At 48.3% G+C, this 20,519-nt stretch overlaps 1 protein-coding gene across 1 annotated transcript in view; it reads right to left on the bottom strand.

The window, feature by feature from the left end:
* Positions 1-10,108: 10,108 nt before the first annotated feature.
* The window catches only part of FAH (fumarylacetoacetate hydrolase), a 30,456-nt gene continuing 20,045 nt past the window's right edge, over positions 10,109-20,519 (bottom strand). The window contains exons 10-14 of the mRNA NM_001098912.2: positions 19,897-19,972; positions 19,421-19,467; positions 17,913-18,014; positions 17,014-17,131; positions 10,109-10,357 (exon numbers count right to left, since the gene is read on the bottom strand). Coding sequence (NP_001092382.2) covers positions 10,278-10,357; positions 17,014-17,131; positions 17,913-18,014; positions 19,421-19,467; positions 19,897-19,972 — 423 coding nt within the window. The 3' untranslated portion in view covers positions 10,109-10,277. The remainder of the gene's footprint in view (positions 10,358-17,013; positions 17,132-17,912; positions 18,015-19,420; positions 19,468-19,896; positions 19,973-20,519) is intronic.

The raw sequence follows: 20,519 nt of genomic DNA, 5'->3' as shown, positions 1-20,519 counted from the left end.
CCTTCTGGCCGTGGTGTTTGTGGGGCAATAAAGACATCTGGTTGGGGGGAAGATATCTGGGAAGTGGGTTATGTGAAGAAATGTTATCTGGAAAGGGATGTCATTCTAGGGACAGGTGAGGTGGAGAAAAACAGCAGAAGCAAGAAATCAGTGACGGTCCCTAGCAGAAACATGAGCCCTGAGAATGCTCGGACAGGCTGGTATGACTAATAGAGGACACCAGTTTTACCTGCCTGGTCTATCAATTTCCATCAACTCTGTTTCATTTTTTCCAGTTAGTTGCTCTAATCTACATGTTCTTATTGAATTGCTACTCTTTTTTTGGCGGGGAGTTCTGCCATGCTGCATGCAGGATCTTAGTTCCCTGATCGGGGATGGAACCTTCCCCACTGCATTGGATGCGCAGTCTTAGCCACGGGACCACCAGGGAAGTCCCTTCTTATTGAATTGAAACATCCATGCTTCTCTCTCCTATAAAATTGCTACAGAATTTGAGGCTAACTCAATCCAAAAGGAGCTGGTTCTGCTTCAAAATATCAGGTGGGGAGAATTTCAAAGCCTGGCGTGTCCACAAGTGTGTTTCCATGTCCACAGTCCTGCGTGTGTGAAGGAGGACAGCCTGCAGTGCCCTCTTTGTTTATGGCCCAGTCTGCTGAGAGGCACTTGAGCCGAGCTCCCTGGTCCACGTTCACATACCCAGTCATTCCGTCCAAACAGGACAAAGGGACAGACAGCCTCAGCCATGCCAGCCCTGAATCCATAGGTCCTTGGTCATCGTCAGCTAAGACAACCCAATATAACATTGCAAAACAATTATCCTCTAGCCAAAAAAATAAAAATTAAATTAAATTATAAGAAAACATAGCAACCCTAGGATGCACCCAGTACATGCAGCAGAGTGGTACACACGAAGATACTACACATTGCCTCAAAAACCCAAAGAGGTTCATAAATCACTGAGCCTCGTTCTTCATAGTGGATGGCACAAGGAAAAGCGAGGTTTCTCACCTACCAGGGGATATCCCAATATGCCCCCAGCCGCTGGAACCCAAGAAATTTCTGCAATGTGGAGGGCACATGCAGAGGCCCCACACTGACCTTGGAGGGTGCCTGCTACCCATCAGGTCTTCCAGACACAGGGTGATGGCAGAAACTAGAGACAGGGCTGCCATCCTTACTGCCCAGCCACTGAGCAGCCCCTCTGCACCAGAACAGAGAAGAGAGGTGCCTGGGGGTCCCTGCCTTCAAACAGTGGGTGGAGAGAAAGATGGACACATGGCTGCTGAAGACTTTCCACGTTAGACCAGAGCACACACTTAAAGCCAAGTCGTAAGAAACCCGAAAGGAGATCTTCTATTCAGATCAGAAGGGCTAGTGTTGAGCTTGGCCAGAAAGATTGCTCCAGAGAGTGGGCTTTAAGAGACAGCAGGATCTGCGTGAACAAATCATTTCCCCATGGAAATGGGGAAAGCGAATTTTATTTGGAACGAAGATTTTCATTTTAAGAAGTAAGAGATATATTCACTTGTTCATTTTGATTGGCGTTAGTATACATTGATGATGGGCTTCCCAGGGGGCTCAGTGGTAGAGAATCCTCCTGCCAGTCCATAGGGGTTTGCTCTCACCTTCCGGCAAGCCCGTGCCATTTGCGGTCCTTGCTACACTCCACTCAGCAGAGATAGTTAGCACCATGTCATCAGTACAGCACGACTGAGCGACTGAGCACAAGCATCAATATAGCAGCCATCCGTGAGCTGCTGTGGTTTGACAAGATGATCAGGGTCCCACACAATACAACAAAGAGAAGAGCGGGCGAACCCTGGAGGGAATACAATTAAGGTGTGCCACCACCTCCTGCCTGATGAAGGTGAACTCTTTTTATTGTCTTTATTGATCGGGATGCAGCAGAATGTACTTTCTGGTACAGTGGTTCTCAAACTTTAGCATGCATCAGAATCACATGGAAAGTTTGTTTTAACACAATTTCTGGACTCCCACCCCAGAATGTTTAATTCAGTTGATCTTGTTGTCTGTCCTTTAATTTGTCAATCAAAGTACTATAAATTTTTTTTTTGGGGGGGAGGTTGTTTACTTTTTAAAGTATAGTTGATTTGCAATGTTGTGTTCATTTCTGCTGTACAGCAAAATAGAAGTCCTATAATTTGTATTTTTAACAAGTTTCAAGGTCCTTGCCTCAGCTAAGAGACTTTATTGACACACACAATTACCTGGCATTGCACGGTTCCCTGGCACTGCAACTCTGCAAGCCAGACCTTCGTCTGTCCTACAGCTGAGGAAAGTCACTTTACCACTGCATGCATGCCTTCTGCTTCTCCATCTGACACTTCAGTTATGAATTCAAGATTTGGAGTTTATCTTGCTCTTTACGTAAACTCTCCAGGGCAATCAAGAGCAGCCCACCCATCCTAGAATCCATGTAATCAGCAATATTCCCCTAGCAACTAAGTGCCAATGATTTTTTAAAAAATATTTGTTCTTTCATTCATTTATTTAGCTGTGCCAGGTCTTATTGCTGCACACGAGATCTTCAATCTTCACTGTGGCATGTGGAATTTTTAGCTGTGGCTTGTGTGATCTAGTTCCCTGACCAGGGATCGAACGTGGGCTCCCTGCATTTGGAGCACAGAGCCTTAGCCACAGGACCACTAGGGAAGCCCCACCAGTAACTCTCCTCCTAGTGCTTTACTCTCAACCTGCACTCCATCCTGTGCCAACACTGATAATATTCCAATAACTGTGATAGCATTACACAGTACAGACTACTCATGTCCTGCCTCCCCCAGTCAGGAGGTTACTCTGTGCTCATCTAATATGCAAGAAACCCAATCCCAGCATTTATTTGGAGAGCCTGTTTCCTGATGCCACTCCTGGTACCAATGGCTTTATTAGTCAGGAAGCAACTGAAGAGGGTTTGATTGATTGAAGAGGGTCTAATTTAGGGACTATTTTCAAAAATGTAGGCAGGGTTTAAAAATGCAACACAAATGAACTTATCTACTAAACAGAAACAGACTTGCAGACATAGAGAGCAGGCTGTGGTTGCCAAGCGGGGAGAGGCGACAGGGGAGGGAAGAACTGGGAGCTCGGGATGAGCAGGTGCAAACTGATATCTGTAAGATGGATAAGCAAAAAGGTCCTGCTGTATAGCACAGGGAACTATACTCAGTAGACTGTAATAAATCAGAATGAAAAACAATATATATATATATACACACCTATATGTGTAACAGTCACTTTGCTGTACAACAGAAATTAAACACAACATGTAAATCAACTATTTTTCAATAAAATATGTTGAAAATATTTTTAAAAAGAGAGAGAGAGAAAAGGATGGTGGCTAGTTCAGGATTGATGACCACAAGAAGTCACTGGCAGCCCTTGCTTAGGGAGGGAATGGTGGAATCAGAAACAAGCAAGTGTTATTGAGCCATAGGTAGGCAGGGAGATGCTACAGAGCCGCCCAAACCCTAGCCCAGCAGGGAAGGGGTGAGCAGCGTGGATACCCCGCCTTCTTTCTCCTCTTACATTCCACCCTCAGCTTGTGCCTCTACTGAAGCCCAGGCAGAAGCCAGAGGGCGGGAGCCTGGGTGACGTCATCCATGGAGGTCTTCCTCCTCCCAAGACACGGCAGGACAGGGAAGGATGACCAGCAGTTCTGGAGGAACAGAGGGAGAGGAACCTGCATGGAGCCCCGGATGCTCTTCCTGCCAGCAGATCTTACGCATGGCCCAGCGAGAGCTTCTAAACCGGCTTTCAAACTGTGACTATCTGAGAGAGGGGATCATTGATGCCTCTCAGGCTTCTTATGAAGTTTGGTCCACTCTCTCTCCTCCCTTCTGCACCAAGAACAGGGTGACCTCACTAGGCTCTGTTGTGCTCACTTCTCCAAGAAAAAGGGTGTCCTCTGGCCTAATACAGTCATTAAGAGGGACCGGGGAACTCAGACTCCTTCAGCCTGACTACACAGAGAAGCAGCTGATTAATCTACAACTCCTCCCAGTAATTATACTCCTCCCCTAGGGGTCATGTATCATATTGTTTGATAGCATGTAGAATCTCCAGCTACCTTCTACTGTCGTAAAATATTGTAGTGCTAAATCTGGTTTTTGCATTCTTGTATTGTTTCTGTGGGGGTTTCCCAGCTGGTTCAGTGGTAGAGAGAGAGGATTTGCTCAGTCGTGTCCAACTCTTTGCGACCCCATGGACTGTAGCCCACCAGGGTCCTCCGTCCATGGGACTCTCCAGGCAAGAGTACTGGAGTGGGTTGCCATTTCCTTCTCCACAGTGGTAAAGAATCCACCTGCAAATGCAGGAGATGAGTGTTTGATCCCTGGGTCAGGAAGATCCCCTGGAAAAGGGAATGGCTACCCACTCCAGTATTTTTGCTTGGGAAATCCCATGGACAGGGGAGCCTGGCAGGCTACAGTTTATGGCATCACAAATGAGTCAGCCATGACTGAGCAACTAAACAACAACAAATATTACAAGTCAGCCCCATTTCATATCAGTCAGTCCATTAAGTGGGGAAATATTGGGTGTCACCTTGAAGATGGAATGGGGGCTCTAGCTTCCTATGAATAGACACTAAGGAAGGAATGACTCCAGAGGGCTGTGATGGGATGACACCCACAGGGCTGAAACTTGGGCTACATCAGGAGTGCTGCAATGACCATCCTTAAACACATGATTTTTTTCTTTCTCTGCTCTGCTCAGATACTCAGTTGTGTCCAGCTGTCTGTGACCTCATGGACTGTAGCCCACCAGGCTCCTCTGTCCATGGGATTTCCCAGGCAAGAATACTGGAGTGAGTTGCCATTCCCTTCTCCAGAAGATCTTCTTGACCCAGAGATCGAACCTGAATCTTATCTCCTGCATTGGCAGCTGGATTCTTTACCACTGCACCACCTAGGAAGCCCTTTTCCTTCTCTTGGATTACCAAATGCAGCTCTAATATAATTTGGAAGAGCTTCATATTGAGCTCATAGTGATGAGATAGGCAACTCTGTGATGCAATGCCACACACGTTTATGAGCAGCTACTGTGCTGGGTTTCCCTGGTGGCTCAGTGATAAAGAACCTGCCTGCCAATGCAGAAGATGCAGGTTTGAATCCTGGGTCAGGAAGATCCCCTGGAGGAGGGCATGACAACCCATTCCAGTATTCTTGCCTGGGAAATCCCATCAACAGAGGAGCGGTGGGCTCCAGTCCATGGGGCTGCAGAGTCTGACATGACTGAAGTGATTAAATAGCAACCTGTGTAAAGGGGTTTGGACACAAAGATAAGTCAAGCACAACCCTGCCTTGAGAAGCTCACTTCCAAGGATCAAAATCAAGGTTCCAACCACTGTTTCACAATTAGCCCTAGAAGTCCAAGGCTGTGGAGTCCAGGCTCCGTTCTACCACTCTCTAGTTATGTGAAATGAACAAGTCTCTTCATCTATTCTTTTTAAGATTTTTTTTGATGTGGACCATTTTCAAGGTCTTTGTTGAACTTGCTGCAATATTGCTTCTGTTTCATGTTTTTGTGTTTTTTGGCCAAAAGGCATGTGAGATCCTAGCTCCCTGACCAGGGATCAAACCCACACCCCTGCATTGGAAGAAGTCTTAACCATGGACCACCAGGGAAGTCCTCAAGTGTCTTCATTTATACAAAAAGATGTCTGAGACAGTGTGGGGGTCCAGAGAGAGAGGTAAAAGCGCAGGACTGCCTGTAGGCCTGGGGAGGAGGTAGGCTTTCCCTGGGATCCATGCTCCAGAGGGCCCAGCCCATCACAAACACACACACACACAAATGAATGTATTCAAGAGCACATGGGGGGACTTCACTGGTGGTCCAGTGGTTAAGGCTCTGAGCTTTCACCGCAGGGGGCAATAGTTCGATCCCTGGTCAGGGAACTAAAGTTTCACATGCCAAGCGGTGTGGCCAAAAAGTGAGAAAAAAATAAATAAATAAAGAACACATGTGTTGGGGGCCAGAGTGAGGTACTCCGCCCGTGACAAAGGTCATGAGGAAGGAGGCTCGACATACATAAAGGCGGGATCGAGCCTCAGGAGTCCCCCTGGAACTCCTCGAGCATCTACCCCCATAACCAGAGCCTGCCTACTTTACTACTTTGTGCTCACCTACACCTCTGACTTTACGGGGGGCTGTCCCCCACCACCTCTTTTGGAGAAGGAGTTAACCTAGAGCTCCAGTCAATAAAAACTCTTGGGTGTGACAAGAGTGTTTTAACCTACAAACTCCTCTGAAGGTTCTCTAGCCTGCCTGACAGGCTCGTCCAGCCACATGTGATTGCTCACAGCCTCCCAACCGTGAGAGGCACGAGATGCTTTAAACCTTCTAAAAACAGGTTCCTTAGAAAAGTTAGAAAACTATTAGTATAAGTATAACGGGCTGATTAGAAATTGTATTGGTGAAGGGTTTTTCATTTGTCGAGCCAATGTTTGTTGCTAAGTCTCCATATCCCCTGCCCTTACACACATTAATGAATATATAGAATTGACCTTTGATATTAATCACGTTAGACCTTAGGCTAAGTAAATTTTTTCCTTAACTAAAACCCACTACACCCTCACCCTGTAGGAGTGTAACTTTACTTGGGTGGCGTCTGTTTTGAGAATAATCAGCCCTGGAGAAATAAGTGTCCTGATTGACTGACCGCTGTCACAAGGAGAGGGTCGTAAATTGTCAGCAGGCCCCCCTGGCCAGAAGATGATGTAACACCCCTAAGACCTCTGTATACATTTGTATGAAGCACCTGACTTTGATAAAAGTCAGGACTGCTGACCCCGCGTGACTTTTGCATAACATCTCAGTGTATAAAAGTAGACCATGGAAAATAAAGAATTGGGATCAGTTTCTCGAAATACTGGTCTCCCCATGTCGCTCTCTCTCTCACTCTGGTTGAGTCTCCATCTGGAGCGCGGAACCCACCATGCTTATTAATTATGCCTGGGCTTCTAAGATCCGACCGGGGAGGCCTGAGTGTCTCCTCTCCTTCGGGAGAACGGAAGGACGCCTGCGGCCTACGTAAGTGGTGCAAATTTCTTGTCTTGAAGTTTTATTGGTCTCCCGCGTAAACCAAGCTACTCAGCCTCTTTTCTCCACTGAATTTTCCTACTGAGCTATCCTCATCCTATTACTCTTTATATCTTTGATAAAATATTTAAATAAATAGGTCGCCGACGCCGTCCCCGCTTCGAATACCCTGGATCAGCCGGGGCAGGACCCCGGCAGGTGGCGCCCAACAATACCTAATTGAAGCTATCGTATCCTGATCCTCGCCTACGCCGTCTCTCCTTCGAATACCCTGGATCAGCCGGGGCTGGTCCCCGGCACACATGGGCCCTTATCTCCTTGGGACTCAAGCCCCAGGGACTCTTCACACCTCTGGGTTGTGCCCTCAAAACAAAATGCCATGTGAATGCCACACAGCTGTGTGGTGGGTCAGTGCCAACACTCTCGATGGACACTTCCTCCCTCCTCCAGGGGGCGCAGGGCAGCAGAAGCACTGTGGTAAGAGAACCTGATGGTCATTAACTACTTCCTACAGCATGAATGCAGCAGATGATTGCCCCAGTGTCATTTCTCAGTCCTACCCTAAATTCATTTCCTTGTTTTTCAATGTGTGGTTCTGGCATGGCATTCACAACAGCTGCACATGGCAACTAGGGCCCATTTTGCAATGTCAACTAATTTATATTAATTTATACTTACATAAAATAAACAGAGTGATATTAATTCTTTACTTTGCAACTAGGTGACACTGAACACTAGGATTGCAAATAGTTTTATTTTTATAACAAGTATTTAGTAGAATTTAATTGAATTAAAATAAATTTAAACATTTCAACTTGATTTAAATAAATTTGATGTTAATGTTCTTTAATTATAATTTGTATCTTACCTTTTAATTTTAATAGATAATTTTGAATGTCAAAGAAAAATTATTGAGGACTTCCCTGGTGGTCCACTGGTTAAGACTTCTCCTTCCAATGCAGGAGCTGTGGGTTCAATCCCTGGTCAGGGAGCTAAGATTCCACATGCCTCGGCCAAAAAACCAAAACATGAAACACATGCAATATTGTAACAAATTCAATAAAGACTTTAAAAATGGTCCCCATCAAAAAATCTTTTTAAAAAAGAATAACTGGAAATGAATATAAATTTTTCAATTTTTAACATTTAAGGTGTTGAAAATATTTACATTTCATACATTTTGAGTGTAACTCAATTTACTTTATCATCATTTACATTAGTCTGTCAATAAAACCCAAATTATGTGAATAGCTTAAGAGAGTATAATTAGTGATTCTAATGAAATTAAGGCAAGAAAAACTAACTTAAATAATAAAATTTTATTTTAAAAATATTGATATAGCAATTCATGAATTTGTACATCTTTAGTGCTCATCCCACAATCACCACCCCATTAACATTCTTCAAAGGCAATGATAATTATATTCATTTATAGTTGATATTTGGTGAATTTTCAATCATATAAAAACCATAGCTTTGCAAATATTTTTTGTTTTGTAATTATGAAAACATGTAGGCCAAGAGAGAAGAATAAAGAGTATTTAATAGTTTGTTGGCTTTGCTCATTTCTCTTAAATATTGAGACATAAGTGAATCTCCATGTATATTCTTGGCTAGGCAGAGGTGGACCTATGAATACAATCTGTCTAAGCACAAGTTAGAAAAGAATTTCCAGACACAGAGCATTGCAGAAAGAAGCGAGTTTATTAAGAACAAAGAGCAGAGATGATGTGAGCTCTGCAAGCACAGCAGGCTGACCTCCTGACAGACCAGGGAGACCCCACGGGATGCTGTTAGAACAGCGGGCTGGCTCAAGGGAGAGCCAACCGTTTTCATGGGTCAATAGCCAACTTTTATAGTCTCAAGACGGAAATTCCTGCTGGAAGGGTGGCATTAGATGGTTGGTTAGGGTGGGTATTTTTACTGGTCAGGGAGCTAACCACTAAGGATCAGGGTGACTCACGGCAACCTTGGCTAGGGGGCTCAGTCAGTTCCAGAGGTGACCTTGGTGCTGGGCTCTGCATCTGTGGCCTTGGTACAAGACCTCGCACCTGTGACCTTAGGATAGGACTCCACAAATGTGAGAGGTACTGCAATGGGTAAATCTGTGTGTCAACTTGGCTGAGCCACAGTACCCAGAAATTTGGTCCAATATTAGTCTAGATGTGGCTGTGAAAGTATTTTTCATATGAGATTAACACTGAAGTGGTGACTTTTGAGTAAAGCAGATTATCCTCTCTAATATGGGTGGGCCTCATCTAGTCAGCTGAAGCCCTAAGAGAAAAAGGCCTGCTCTCCCTGGAAGAGGAGGGGACTCTGCAGGGGATACCTTCAGACTCACACTGCAGCTCTTCCCTGAGGCTCGGGCTGCCCAGCCCACCCTACCCTGCAGATTTTGGACTTTCCACAATCACACATGTGCACGCTAAGTTGCTTCAGTTGTGCCCAACTCTTTGCTACCCTATGGACCCACTAGGCTTCTCTGTCCATGGGATTCTCCAGGCAAGAATCCTGGAGTGGGTTGTCATGCCCTCCTCCAGGACATCTTCACGACCCAGGGATCAAACCCATGTCTCTTATGTCTCCTGCATTGGCAGGCAGGTTCTTTACCAATAGTGCCACCTGAGAAGCCCAATCACCTGAGCCAGTTTCTTGAAACAAACCTCTCTCCCTATAAATCTCCTATAGGTTCTGTTTCTTTGGAGAACTCTTCACTAATACAAGTGTCATTCTTTTCCCATATTCCGGAAAATACCAGGAGGCCCAGGATGTCTGATGAAAAGCATCAGACCCTCACCCTCACTAATAAAAACCGAAAAACAAGTTAAAGAATGCCTCTCAAGGAAGCAGTACACACCTTGACCCACCAAGTCAAACCAAGAACACAAGGACTTCCTGGTAGTCCAGTGGTTAAGACTCCAAGCTTCCAATGCAGGGGGCATGGGTTCAGTCCCTGGGATGGGAAATTCTGCATGTCTATGGTGTGGCCATGAAAAAAAAAAAAGCAAACTAACAAAATAACAGAACAAAAACAAACCAAGAACATGAGTAGCCATTGTGCACAGCCGTGCCAGGTTCAGAGCATGAAGACAGAGCACAGCAGCTTTATTATTGAATGAAGAACTAGGCCCGCAGCCACAGTGGGGGCCCCTGGTCCCCCCAGGGAGGTGGAGAGGGTGGCGTGCCAGTCTGGTGTTTCTGGGAGAGCAGAGAGGACCTCAGGCGAGCGAGAGGGCAGGCAGCACTTTTCCCGCACACTGGCCGAAGCCAATGCGGTACCCATCCCCCTGGCAGTGCCCTGCAACAGAGAGAGGACAGGGGGTCAGCCACAGAGCCGCCAAGCTCAGGGAACCAACGCCCAGGCAGCCACAGCACTGGTCAGCACATGGCTGGGCTCGGGGCAGAAAGGCACCATCAGGATGACAAATAGGTATATTCGACAGAAAACTACCCTCCCCAGGTCCTGGGCAGAGCACCAAAATGGAACTCCAGGCCCATCCCACTGTCAGGGACCCCATAAAGTAGTGCAAGGATGGAGCGATGGCTCTCCTGAGAGGCAAAGGAAGAGACAGAGGTCAACTCTCCCTCTGTGAGTCTGAGTTCAAATCCTAATTACGTCTGCTAATTAGCCTGAGGCCAGGGTTCAAAGTCTGGCTCCTGCACCCACTTGGGTCTCCTGGGAACTCAGTTTCCTCATCTGTGAAATGGATCTAATGATAGTACCCACTGAGCAAGACTATAACAAAGATGACGTGAGTTAATACACAGAGAACTCCCAGAAGTGCTTGGCCCAGGGCAAATGTTCAGTGTCAGCTATTAGGAGAATTATAAGCTGGGGGTCTGGGGGCAGCTTGTTTAACCTCTGAGCTCAGCTACTCCCTTGTCTACAAATGGGAATAGCAATCCTTTCCTCTTGGGGTGGCGAGGATTTAATGACACACTTGGGTGAAGTCCCAGCATGACACCTCCCCCAGAGCAGATGTTAACAAATTCAATCAATTTCAGAAAGGCAGACAGCAGGAGGCCCTTGTCCCTGTACCTGAGAAGGGTCTGTTCACCAGGAGCTGCCCAACTAATATGAATTAGAGTAGAAAAGTCTATGAGGTGCTGGGAGAGCAGTGTGGAGGAGACAGGAGAAGAAAGGAGGGAACTTGCTGCTGATGGGAACCCCACCTGAGTGGGGATTTGATGGGTGGGTAGGAGTTTGCCAGGAGGGGGACAATGAAAAGGGCATGCCCAACAGAGGAAATAGCATGAGACTGAAGGCAGCCTTGGGAGATGGGTCAACTCAGTTCAGTTCAGTTGCTCAGTCATGTCCGACTCTTTGCGACCCCATGAACCGCAGCATGCCAGGCCTCCCTGTCCATCACTAACTCCCGGAATCCACCCAAACCCATGTCCACTGAGTGGGTGATGCCATCCAACCATCTCATCCTCTGTCGTCCCCTTCTCCTCCTGCCCTCACTCTTCCCCATCATCAGCATCTTTTCCAATGAGTCAGTTCTTCACATCAGGTGGCCAAAGGATTGGAGTTTCAGCTTCAACATCAGTCCTTCCAATGAACACCCAGGACTGATCTCCTTTAGGATGGACTGGTTGGATCTCCTTGCAGTCCAAGGGATTCTCAAGAGTCTTCTCCAACACTACAGTTCAAAAGCATCAATTCTTCTGCACTCAGCTTTCTTTATAGTCCAACTCTCACATCCATACATGACCACTGGAAAAACCATAGCCTTGACTAGACAGAATTTTTTTGGCAAAGTAATGTCTCTGCTTTTTAATATGCTGTCTAGGTTGGTTATAACTTTCCTTCCAAGGAGTAAGCGTCTTTTAATTTCATGGCTGCAGTCACCATCTGTAGTAATTTTGGAGCCCAGCCACCTCATTCTCCCTGTGTGGGCTACTCCAACTACACCCCCAAACCTGCCCCTCACTGTCCCTGGCATCCCTGAGGACATGCTGGCCACCCCAGCACTAACCCCTAACACTCAGGGTCACCTTTGGTCCAGAGCAATATCCTTGCCTATTCTGTTGCTCAGTTTGATTATTGTTCTATCAGTCACTTTTGAATCTTGATGCTCAGAAACATTTGTGTCCCCGGGGCGGGGGTGGGGGGGAAGCCTATAAAAGCAAAACCTGGCAGAAATGCATCAATCATCTATCAAGACAAGTCACTCCAAAAGGCAGTATTTTTTAAGAGCCTTCTTCCTGGAGAGCTGCAAACACTGATGGAGTGTCTTTCTCCTCCCCACCCCCAACGCTGGGCACTGTCAGTCACATGGCTCCTTCCTGCCCTGGGCACAACAGCACCAACCCTCCCAGCAAACGGCACTGCCTGCTTCCTTAAGCACAAATACACAATGACATCCTGGTAGGAGAGCCAGCCACTTCCTCCCCATTTTACAGCTGGAGGACAGATGCTGAACAGGGTTTCTGAACCTTAGTGACTAGTGACAGTTAGAGCTGGATGGATGATTCTCAAGACAGGCTGTCCTGTGCACTTGGGACATCTAGCAGCATCCCTGGCTGCCCTTCAGAGTTGGCAAAACTGGCTCCAGTTGATGCCAAATGTCCCCCAAAGACCATGGCCCTGAGGATGGAAGTGATGCTCTGCACCCAGGACCGTCTTTCTGGGCCCTCAGGCTGCTGCTCTCCAGGCCAGGGAGGAGAAGCTGGGGGCAGGTGTATCCAGGCAGGGCCCAGGGGCCCAGAGAGGCCAGAGAGTGAGGAAAGTCCACACCCAAGTCAGAGCATGTCACTGAGACCTGGGCAGAACGGGAAGGCAGCTCCCTGGCCTCACTGAGTTAGGTTCCATCAACTGTGGACACGGAAGGGAAAAGCGTGCTCATCTCCTCTGGGATGTCAGCCCAGTCACTGGCTTTTTCCTGGAGACTGACCCTCTGCTTGGGGCTTCCCTGGTGGCCCAGATGGTAAAGAATCCACCTGCAATGTAGGAGACCTGGGTTTGGCCCCTGGGTTGGGAAGATCCCTTGGAGAAGGAAATGGCAACCCACTCCAGCATTCTTACCTGAAGAATCCCATGGACAGAGGAGCCTGGTGGGCTATAGTCCACAGGGTTGCAAAGAGTTGGATACAACTGAGTGGCTAAGCACAGCATAGACCCTCTGCCTGCTCCCCACTGCATCCCAAGGGGAACGAGTGTCCATAGTGACAGCTCAGTTTTCCAGCTTCCCAAAATGCCCCACCTGCCAAAGTATCATTTTTATTCTTGTTCCTGAGACTTCCATCCATCTATCTCCATTTTCCTCTTTTCTTTTTAAAAATTAAAAAAAATTTTATTTATTTATTTTTGGCTGCACTGGATCTTTGCTGCTGCACGAGGGCTTCCTCTAGTTGTGGTGAGCAGGGACTACTCTCTAGTTGGGGTGCCAGGGAGTCCATTGCAGGGGCTTCTCTTTCGTGGAGTACAGAGTACTGCCATTAGGGAGTAGCTCCAGTTTGCAGAAACTAGAGAAAGCTTGTGCACAGCAGCAAAGACCCAGTGCAGTCATTAAAACAAGTAAATAAATAAAATTTTAAAAATAATATGCATTTTAAAAAAAAGAAGAAGAAGAAGGGGTCAGGATGCTGGGCCTTCTCAAGAGTGGGTTCTGGAAAAAACATCAATAATGATGAGGACAGCGGTGACAACCGTTGCCAATTTTAAGTGCTCACAAAGTAACACGTGCCTTGTGAGGCTCTTTAGATGTTATCAAAGGGCTGAAGAATCCGGGTTCTGAAAATGGGGATGGGAAATCTCTTCCTGACTTACTGGTTGCAAGATCCAAGGCAAGTCATTTACCCACTGCTGGGCCTTTGTTTTCACGTCTGTAAAAGAGCGCTGCAGTGGTGGTGGAGCACAACCCAGACGTGGGCCCTGCACCTCCTAGTTCACCATGGGAACCCCAGCGGAATCCACAGCCCCTGCCCCTGAGGGATTAAACTGGATCATGCCAGCAAATATGGAAAACTCAGCAGTGGCCACAGGACTGGAAAAGGTCAGTTTTCATTCCAATCCCAAAGAAAGGCAATGCCAAAGAATGCTCAACTACCACACAATTGCATTCATCTCACACGCTAGTAATGTTCAAAATTCTCCAAGCCAGGCTTCAGCAATATGTTAACCGTGAACTTCCTGATGTTCAAGCTGGTTTTAGAAAAGGCAGAGGAACCAGAGATCAAATTGCCAACATCTGCTGGATCATCAAAAAAGCAAGGGAGTTTCAGAAAAACATCTATTTCTGCTTTATTGACTATGCCAAAGCCTTTGTGTGGATCACAATAAACTGTGGAAAATTCTGAAGGAGATGGGAATACCAGACCACCTGACCTGCCTCTTGAGAAACCTGTATGCAGGTCAGGAAGCAACAGTTAGAACTGGACATGGAACAACAGACTGGTTCTAGATAGGAAAAGGAGTACGTCAAGGCTATATATTGTCACCCTGCTTATTTAACTTATATGCAGAGTACATTATGAGAAATGCTGGGCTGGAGGAAGCACAAGCTGGAATCAAGATTGCTGGGAGAAATATCAATAACCTCAGATATGCAGATGACACCACCCTTATGGCAGAAAGTGAAGAAGAACTAAAGAGCCTCTTGATGAAAGTTAAAGGGGAGAGTGAAAAAGTTGGCTTAAAGCTCAACATCCAGAAGACTTTAAGATATGGCATCCAGTTCCATCACTTCATGGCAAATAGATGGGGAAACAGTGGAAACAGTGGCTGACTTTATTTTTCTGGGCTCCAAAATCACTGCAGATTGTGATTGCAGCCATGAAATTAAAAGACACTTACTCCTTGAAAGGAAAGTTATTACCAACCTAGATGGCATATTCAGAGAAGGCAATTGCACCCCACTCCAGTGCTCCAGCCTGGAAAGTCCCATGCACAGAGGGGCCTGGTGGGCTGCAGTCCATGGGGTCGCTAGGAGTCGGACACGACTGAGCGACTTCACTTTCACTTTCATGCATTGGAGAAGGAAATGGCAACCCACTCCAGTGTTCTTGCCTGGAGAATCCCGGGGACGGGGGAGCCTGGTGGGCTGCTGTCTCTGGGGTCGCACAGAGTCAGACACGACTGAAGTGACTTAGCAGCAGCAGATGGCATATTAAAAAGCAGAGACATTACTTTGCCAACAAAGGTCCGTCTAGTCAAGGCTATGGTTTTTCCAGTGGTCATGTATGGATGTGAGAGTTGGACTATAAAGAAAGCTGAGTGCCGAAGAATTGATGCTTTTGAACTGTGGTGTTGGAGAAGACTCTTGAGAGTCCCTTGGACTGCAAGGAGATCCAACCAGTCCATCCTAAAGGAGATCAGTCCTGGATGTTCGTTGGAAGGACTGACATTGAAACTGAAACTCCAATACTTTGGTCACCTGATGCAAAGAGCCGACTCATTGGAAAAGACCCTGATGCTGGGAAAGATTGAGGGCAGGAGGAGAAGGGGATGGCAGAGGATGAGATGGTTGCATGGCATCATCGACTCGATGGACATGGGTTTGGGTGGACTCTGGGAGTTGGTGATGGACAGGGAGGCCTGGCATGCTGCAGTTCATGGGGTCGCAGAGTCGGACACAACTGAGCAACTGAACTGAACTCATCCTTACAACCACGCTGTGAGACTAGGCACTGTATCCTTAGCTCCATTTTAAAGATAAGGAAACTGAGTCTCAGAAAGATTCAATAACCTGAGGAAGGTCCCAGGGCTACTGGCGATGTGGGAGTCCAACCTGAATCTGTGTGACTCTGACCACGGTGGCGCCTTCCTCTCCAGCAATATTAAATGATAGGCATAATGGCCCCTCAAGGGGTAAGGGTGCCCTAACCTGCTTGGAATGTGCGTGCTCATACGCTCAGTCATGTCCAGCTCTTTTGTGACTCCGTTGACTGTAGCCCTCCAGGTTCCTCTCTCCTTGGGGATTCTCCAGGCAAGAATACTGGCATGGGTTGCCATGCCCTCCTCCAGGGCATCTTCCCAACCAAGGGATCGAACCTGCATCTCTTACATCTCCTGCATTAGCAGGCAGGTTCTTCACTACTAACAGCACCTGGGAAGCCCCTCAGAATGGGCCGCTAGAAATCTTGTCACTAACTCAGTCAGGTAATAGGCACAGGGTCAAAGGGCACAAGGTCAGAAGGCACAGGGTCTCTGCACTGCAAAGTTCAAAACGTGAAACCTGCTATTATTTTATCAATTTGATCTGGGGGGAAGGAGACACTGAGCTGGACTTCCTTGGTCTTTTTGCTCCAGGAAGACTCTGATTTAAAGTTCTTGGCGGGGACTTCCCTGGTGGACCAGTGGTTAAGATTTTGCGCTTTTACTGCAGGGGACACGGGTGTGATTCCTGGTCGGGGAACTAAGATCCCACATGCAACACAGCTTGATTAAAAGATTAAAAGTAAATAAAGCCAGTCCCTGGCAGGCAGGGCTGGGGTGAAGGCCAGAACAAGCAGACACAGAGCTGGGACTTCCCTGGTAGTTCAGCGGGTAAAGAATCCACCTTCAATGCAAAAGACCCCAGTTCGAGTTCTGAGTCACAAAGATCCCCTGGAGAAGGGTATTCCCAGGGAATACCCACTCCAGTATTCTTGGGCTTCCCTGGTGGCTCAGCTGGTAAAGAATCTGCCTGCAATGAGGGAGCCCTGGGTTTGATCCCTGGGTTGGGAAGATCCCTTGGAGAAGGGAATGGCTACTCACTCCAGTATTCTGGCCTACAAAATTCCATGGGCTGTATGTATAGTCCATGGGGTTGCAAAGAGTCGGACACGACTGAGCGACTTTCACTTCACTTCATTTCAGTCCCTGTCAGGCAGGGCTTGGGTGAAGGCCAGAAGCAGCAGACACAGAGCCAGGAAGGCTGGAGTGGGGACAGTTGGGACAGATGGCTTCCTGGCAGACGGTGAGGACGGCGAGGAGGAGATGCCGCCCATGGGCCTGGCGCCCTCCCTCACCTGTCATGATGACTTCATCCCCATCCAGCAGGAACTTCCTGGTCTGGCCATTCCCCAGCTCTACGGCCCTTGTGCCCTTCCACGACAGCTCCAGCATGCAGCCGAAGCTCTCTGGCTCCTTCATAGCAAGAAGGGGAATAAGTTGTCACAGGCATTTACATCATGGCATTTCCATCATGGTGGGTGGGTCGGATCTGGTGTGGACAGTGGTTAGCAAGGCGAGGGGTAGGGGTGAGGCCTGGGAAGGAGCAAGGGACCCCACAGCCCCCAGAGACCCTGCCTTGGTGGGAATCACCCTGGAAATGTCCTCAAGTCCAGGTACCTTACGTGCCCTGCTTACTTCATTCAGGACTTGGGCGTTGGGGGGATGCTGGGCCAACCTGCCCAGGCCCATCCTGCCAGGCCCCTGCCCACTCTGGAGGCTGGGGCTTACCCAGATGCTGTTATGCTTGGCACCCCCCCCCCACCCCACCCCCCTGCTAGGAAGAGACTTTCCATCAAAAAGAGCCTGAGGTCTGGCCTTGCAGGAAGTGGCTAGTCCGTGCACCAACCAAAGTCATCACCAAAGGTTCATGGTGGGGGCGGTTAGCAGTGGGGCCACCTCATCCTGGAAGGATGTGCTGTGAGGTGGTGACAACCAGATACAACAGTGGCCCCCTGTGTCATTCTCACTCCCCCCAGTAGACAGAGGCAGCCTCTCTCCCCTATCCCGATCTCTTCTGCATTTGAAAAAGGAGCCCCTTCTGCACCCAGAGATGGATGAAGCTATGAGGTGGACAGGGTCGTAAGATATGCATGCTCAGGCTGGACTCCCCTCTCAAGGGAGAACCTTCCAGTCTGTACAGGGAATAGGGATGCTCCATGCAGGCAGCTCCCAGGGGAACCAATCACATACTCACCGGCCCGCTGATGGTTCCAGAAGCCAAGAGGTCGCCCGGCTGCAGGTTGCAGCCATTGACAGAGTGGTGGGTGAGCTGCTGCAGCATTGTCCAGTACATGTACTGCGGGCGAGGACACAGAGACGGGGACGGGCAGGACAGGCTTCTCCTGAGCTGCCCGGAGCAGCCAGCCCCACTCACAGCAGCCCGCCCCAGGCTCTCTCCCAGTCCCTAGAGCAAGGACAAGCTGTCCTCCTGCACTTACCCTGTGACCTACCCCAGTTCTCTCCCTGCCCCTTCACCAGCTAGAGCCCTAGCTCCTGGGATCCTTTTAGCCCAACCCTAACCCACCTTCTCCAAGAAGCACTCCTGGAGTTGCAAACCTCACTGCTCAGACCCTCAATGTGCAGCATGCTCAGGAGTCCATAATCCCACTTTGTCCTGAAATCACCCCAGAGTCCTGAGTTGACAAGGTCTAGGTCCTCACTAGAGCAAAAGTGTCTCGTGAGCAAAGACCTCAGGCCTTGGAACAGACACTGGGCAACAGAGCTGAACAACTCAAACAGAACCTCAGAGCAGCCTAAAGGATGAGGGAGCACTACGGGAGGTCAGGCCTGGTGGGAAGTGACCAAGGACCATGTGCCCGCTGAGCATCTCAGGGGCTGCACTCCTGCGCCTCAAGCCCACAGCTCCTCAGGTCTGCCCCTCCTGAAGCTACACACCCAGGAAAAGGAAACCTCAGAAATGGGTTTTTGCACAAAAGCCCCCTTAAGCAGGCTCCCCCATTCCTTCTTAGCAGCCTAAGGAGCCCAGAATAAAGTTAAATTAAGAGGGAGACTAGAAGAAACAGGAATACATTGAATCAGAGGATGTTCAGTGGTCAGCAAACATATGACAGGATGCCCAGCTGCATTCGTCCTTGTCACTGTTGTTCAGTCACTCAGTCATGTCCGATTCTTTGCAACCCCAGGGACTGCAGCACGCCAAGGCTTCCCTGTCCTTCACTATCTCCTGGAGTTTGCTCAGACTCATGTGCTTTGAGTCGGTGATGCCATCCAACCATCTCATCCTCTGCCGCCCCCTTCTCCTCCTGCCCTTGGTCTTTCCCAGCATTCATCTTTAGGGAGATGCAAAGCGAAATCACAATCCCCAGAACAGCTGAAATGAAAATGCCAGTGGCTCACCTGTTGACCAGGATGTGGAGCAGCCGAAATGTCAGATGCTGCCCGTGGTGAGTGCAAATTGTAACAAGCCCTTTGGCAAAGTCTCTGGAAGGACTCCTCAGCCAAGTATGGATATACACCCTCTATGACCCAGCACTTCTATCCCTGGATATCCAGACATATGCACATTCATGCACACAGAGACATCGACTAGACTGTTCACGGTAGCTCTACCAAAAAAATGGAAACAACCCACCACACGCTGACCCATCATCACATCCCGACATGGATGCTTTTCTCCTGGTCCTGCCAGGAAGAAAGGTCTCCCCCGTCTCCAAAAGCAGTCTGCCCAGCCTTAAAGCTTACCTTAAAATTAGACCTGCATATGGTAGCTGCCTGGCTCATTCCTTCTCCTGTTAGGAAGACAAGTAACATTGACCAGAAAACTTAATTCCATTAATCAAGGAGTGGGGATCCCACCTTGTAAGGGGAACCCTTTTGTGGCTTAGGCATTCCATTGTCTAATATGACTCCACCTAAAGAGTCTATGAACCAATAAGCTCATAGGCTAGGGTCTCAGAGCTGGGGGACTTCCACAGAGAAGTCAATACCATCATTATCCCACTGCCAGGTGACAAACCAGACAGATTTAGTAACAGACAGATTCAGTAATATGCCCAAAGTCCCAGAGCTGGTCAGGGGAAGAACCAAGACTTGAACTTCAGCTGTAGCCTTCAAAGCTGGGCTCTCTCACTACTGATCCACTGGCCTTTAACTCAGCCCAGCCGAGCAGCCTCAGGGGTCCACCCAGTTTGACACAGCCTCCGACCCCCAGGCAGTACCTTTCAGGGCAACAGAGAGGTTGATGTCGAATGTGTAGGGCTGGTCATGGCAGAGATACGGCAGGGGCTTGGGGTCCTGTGAGGGCAGAGGAACACAGAGGGGCTGGGTTGGCTGGCCGAGCTGGCCAGGCTGGCCCCACAGCAGAGCAGCTGGCCAGGACGACCTGAGAAGAAGGGGCATCCCCTCTTTCCAGGACAGTGCTGTGTCCCTGGACACTGGAGGGTGAGGGTGGCAGAAGACAGGGTGATCAACAAAGGGTGCACAGTCCCCCTGGTGCTCCTGGACTCAGCGATACAGGCCACTTTGACAGCCAGGCCAGAAGGTCTGTACTTTGTCCAAAAGCAATGTCTCCCCCAAGAGCCATCTGTGACTCCCTAGTGATCCATGAGCTAATGTGGGGTGACTTTATTTTCATGATTATGTGTTTCTTTTCACGATTGACTTGGTGGCTAGTTACATGGATAGGGACCTAGAAGTTCCTTTTCTAAATATACTATGTTTTCAAATGGAAGCTGCTTTAAAGAAAAGCATTCAGCCTGCATCCTTTGCAGATGTTTGCATACATTTATATCTAAGACAATTCTGTGGCTATTTTTGCAGTGTATGGATTTATTCTTTTTTA

The sequence above is a fragment of the Bos taurus genome, chromosome 21 (genome assembly GCF_002263795.3).
Source record: "Bos taurus isolate L1 Dominette 01449 registration number 42190680 breed Hereford chromosome 21, ARS-UCD2.0, whole genome shotgun sequence".
Lineage (NCBI taxonomy): Eukaryota > Metazoa > Chordata > Mammalia > Artiodactyla > Bovidae > Bos > Bos taurus.
Note: the sequence above shows the minus strand (reverse complement) of the source record. Positions and strands in the feature narration are given on the sequence as shown.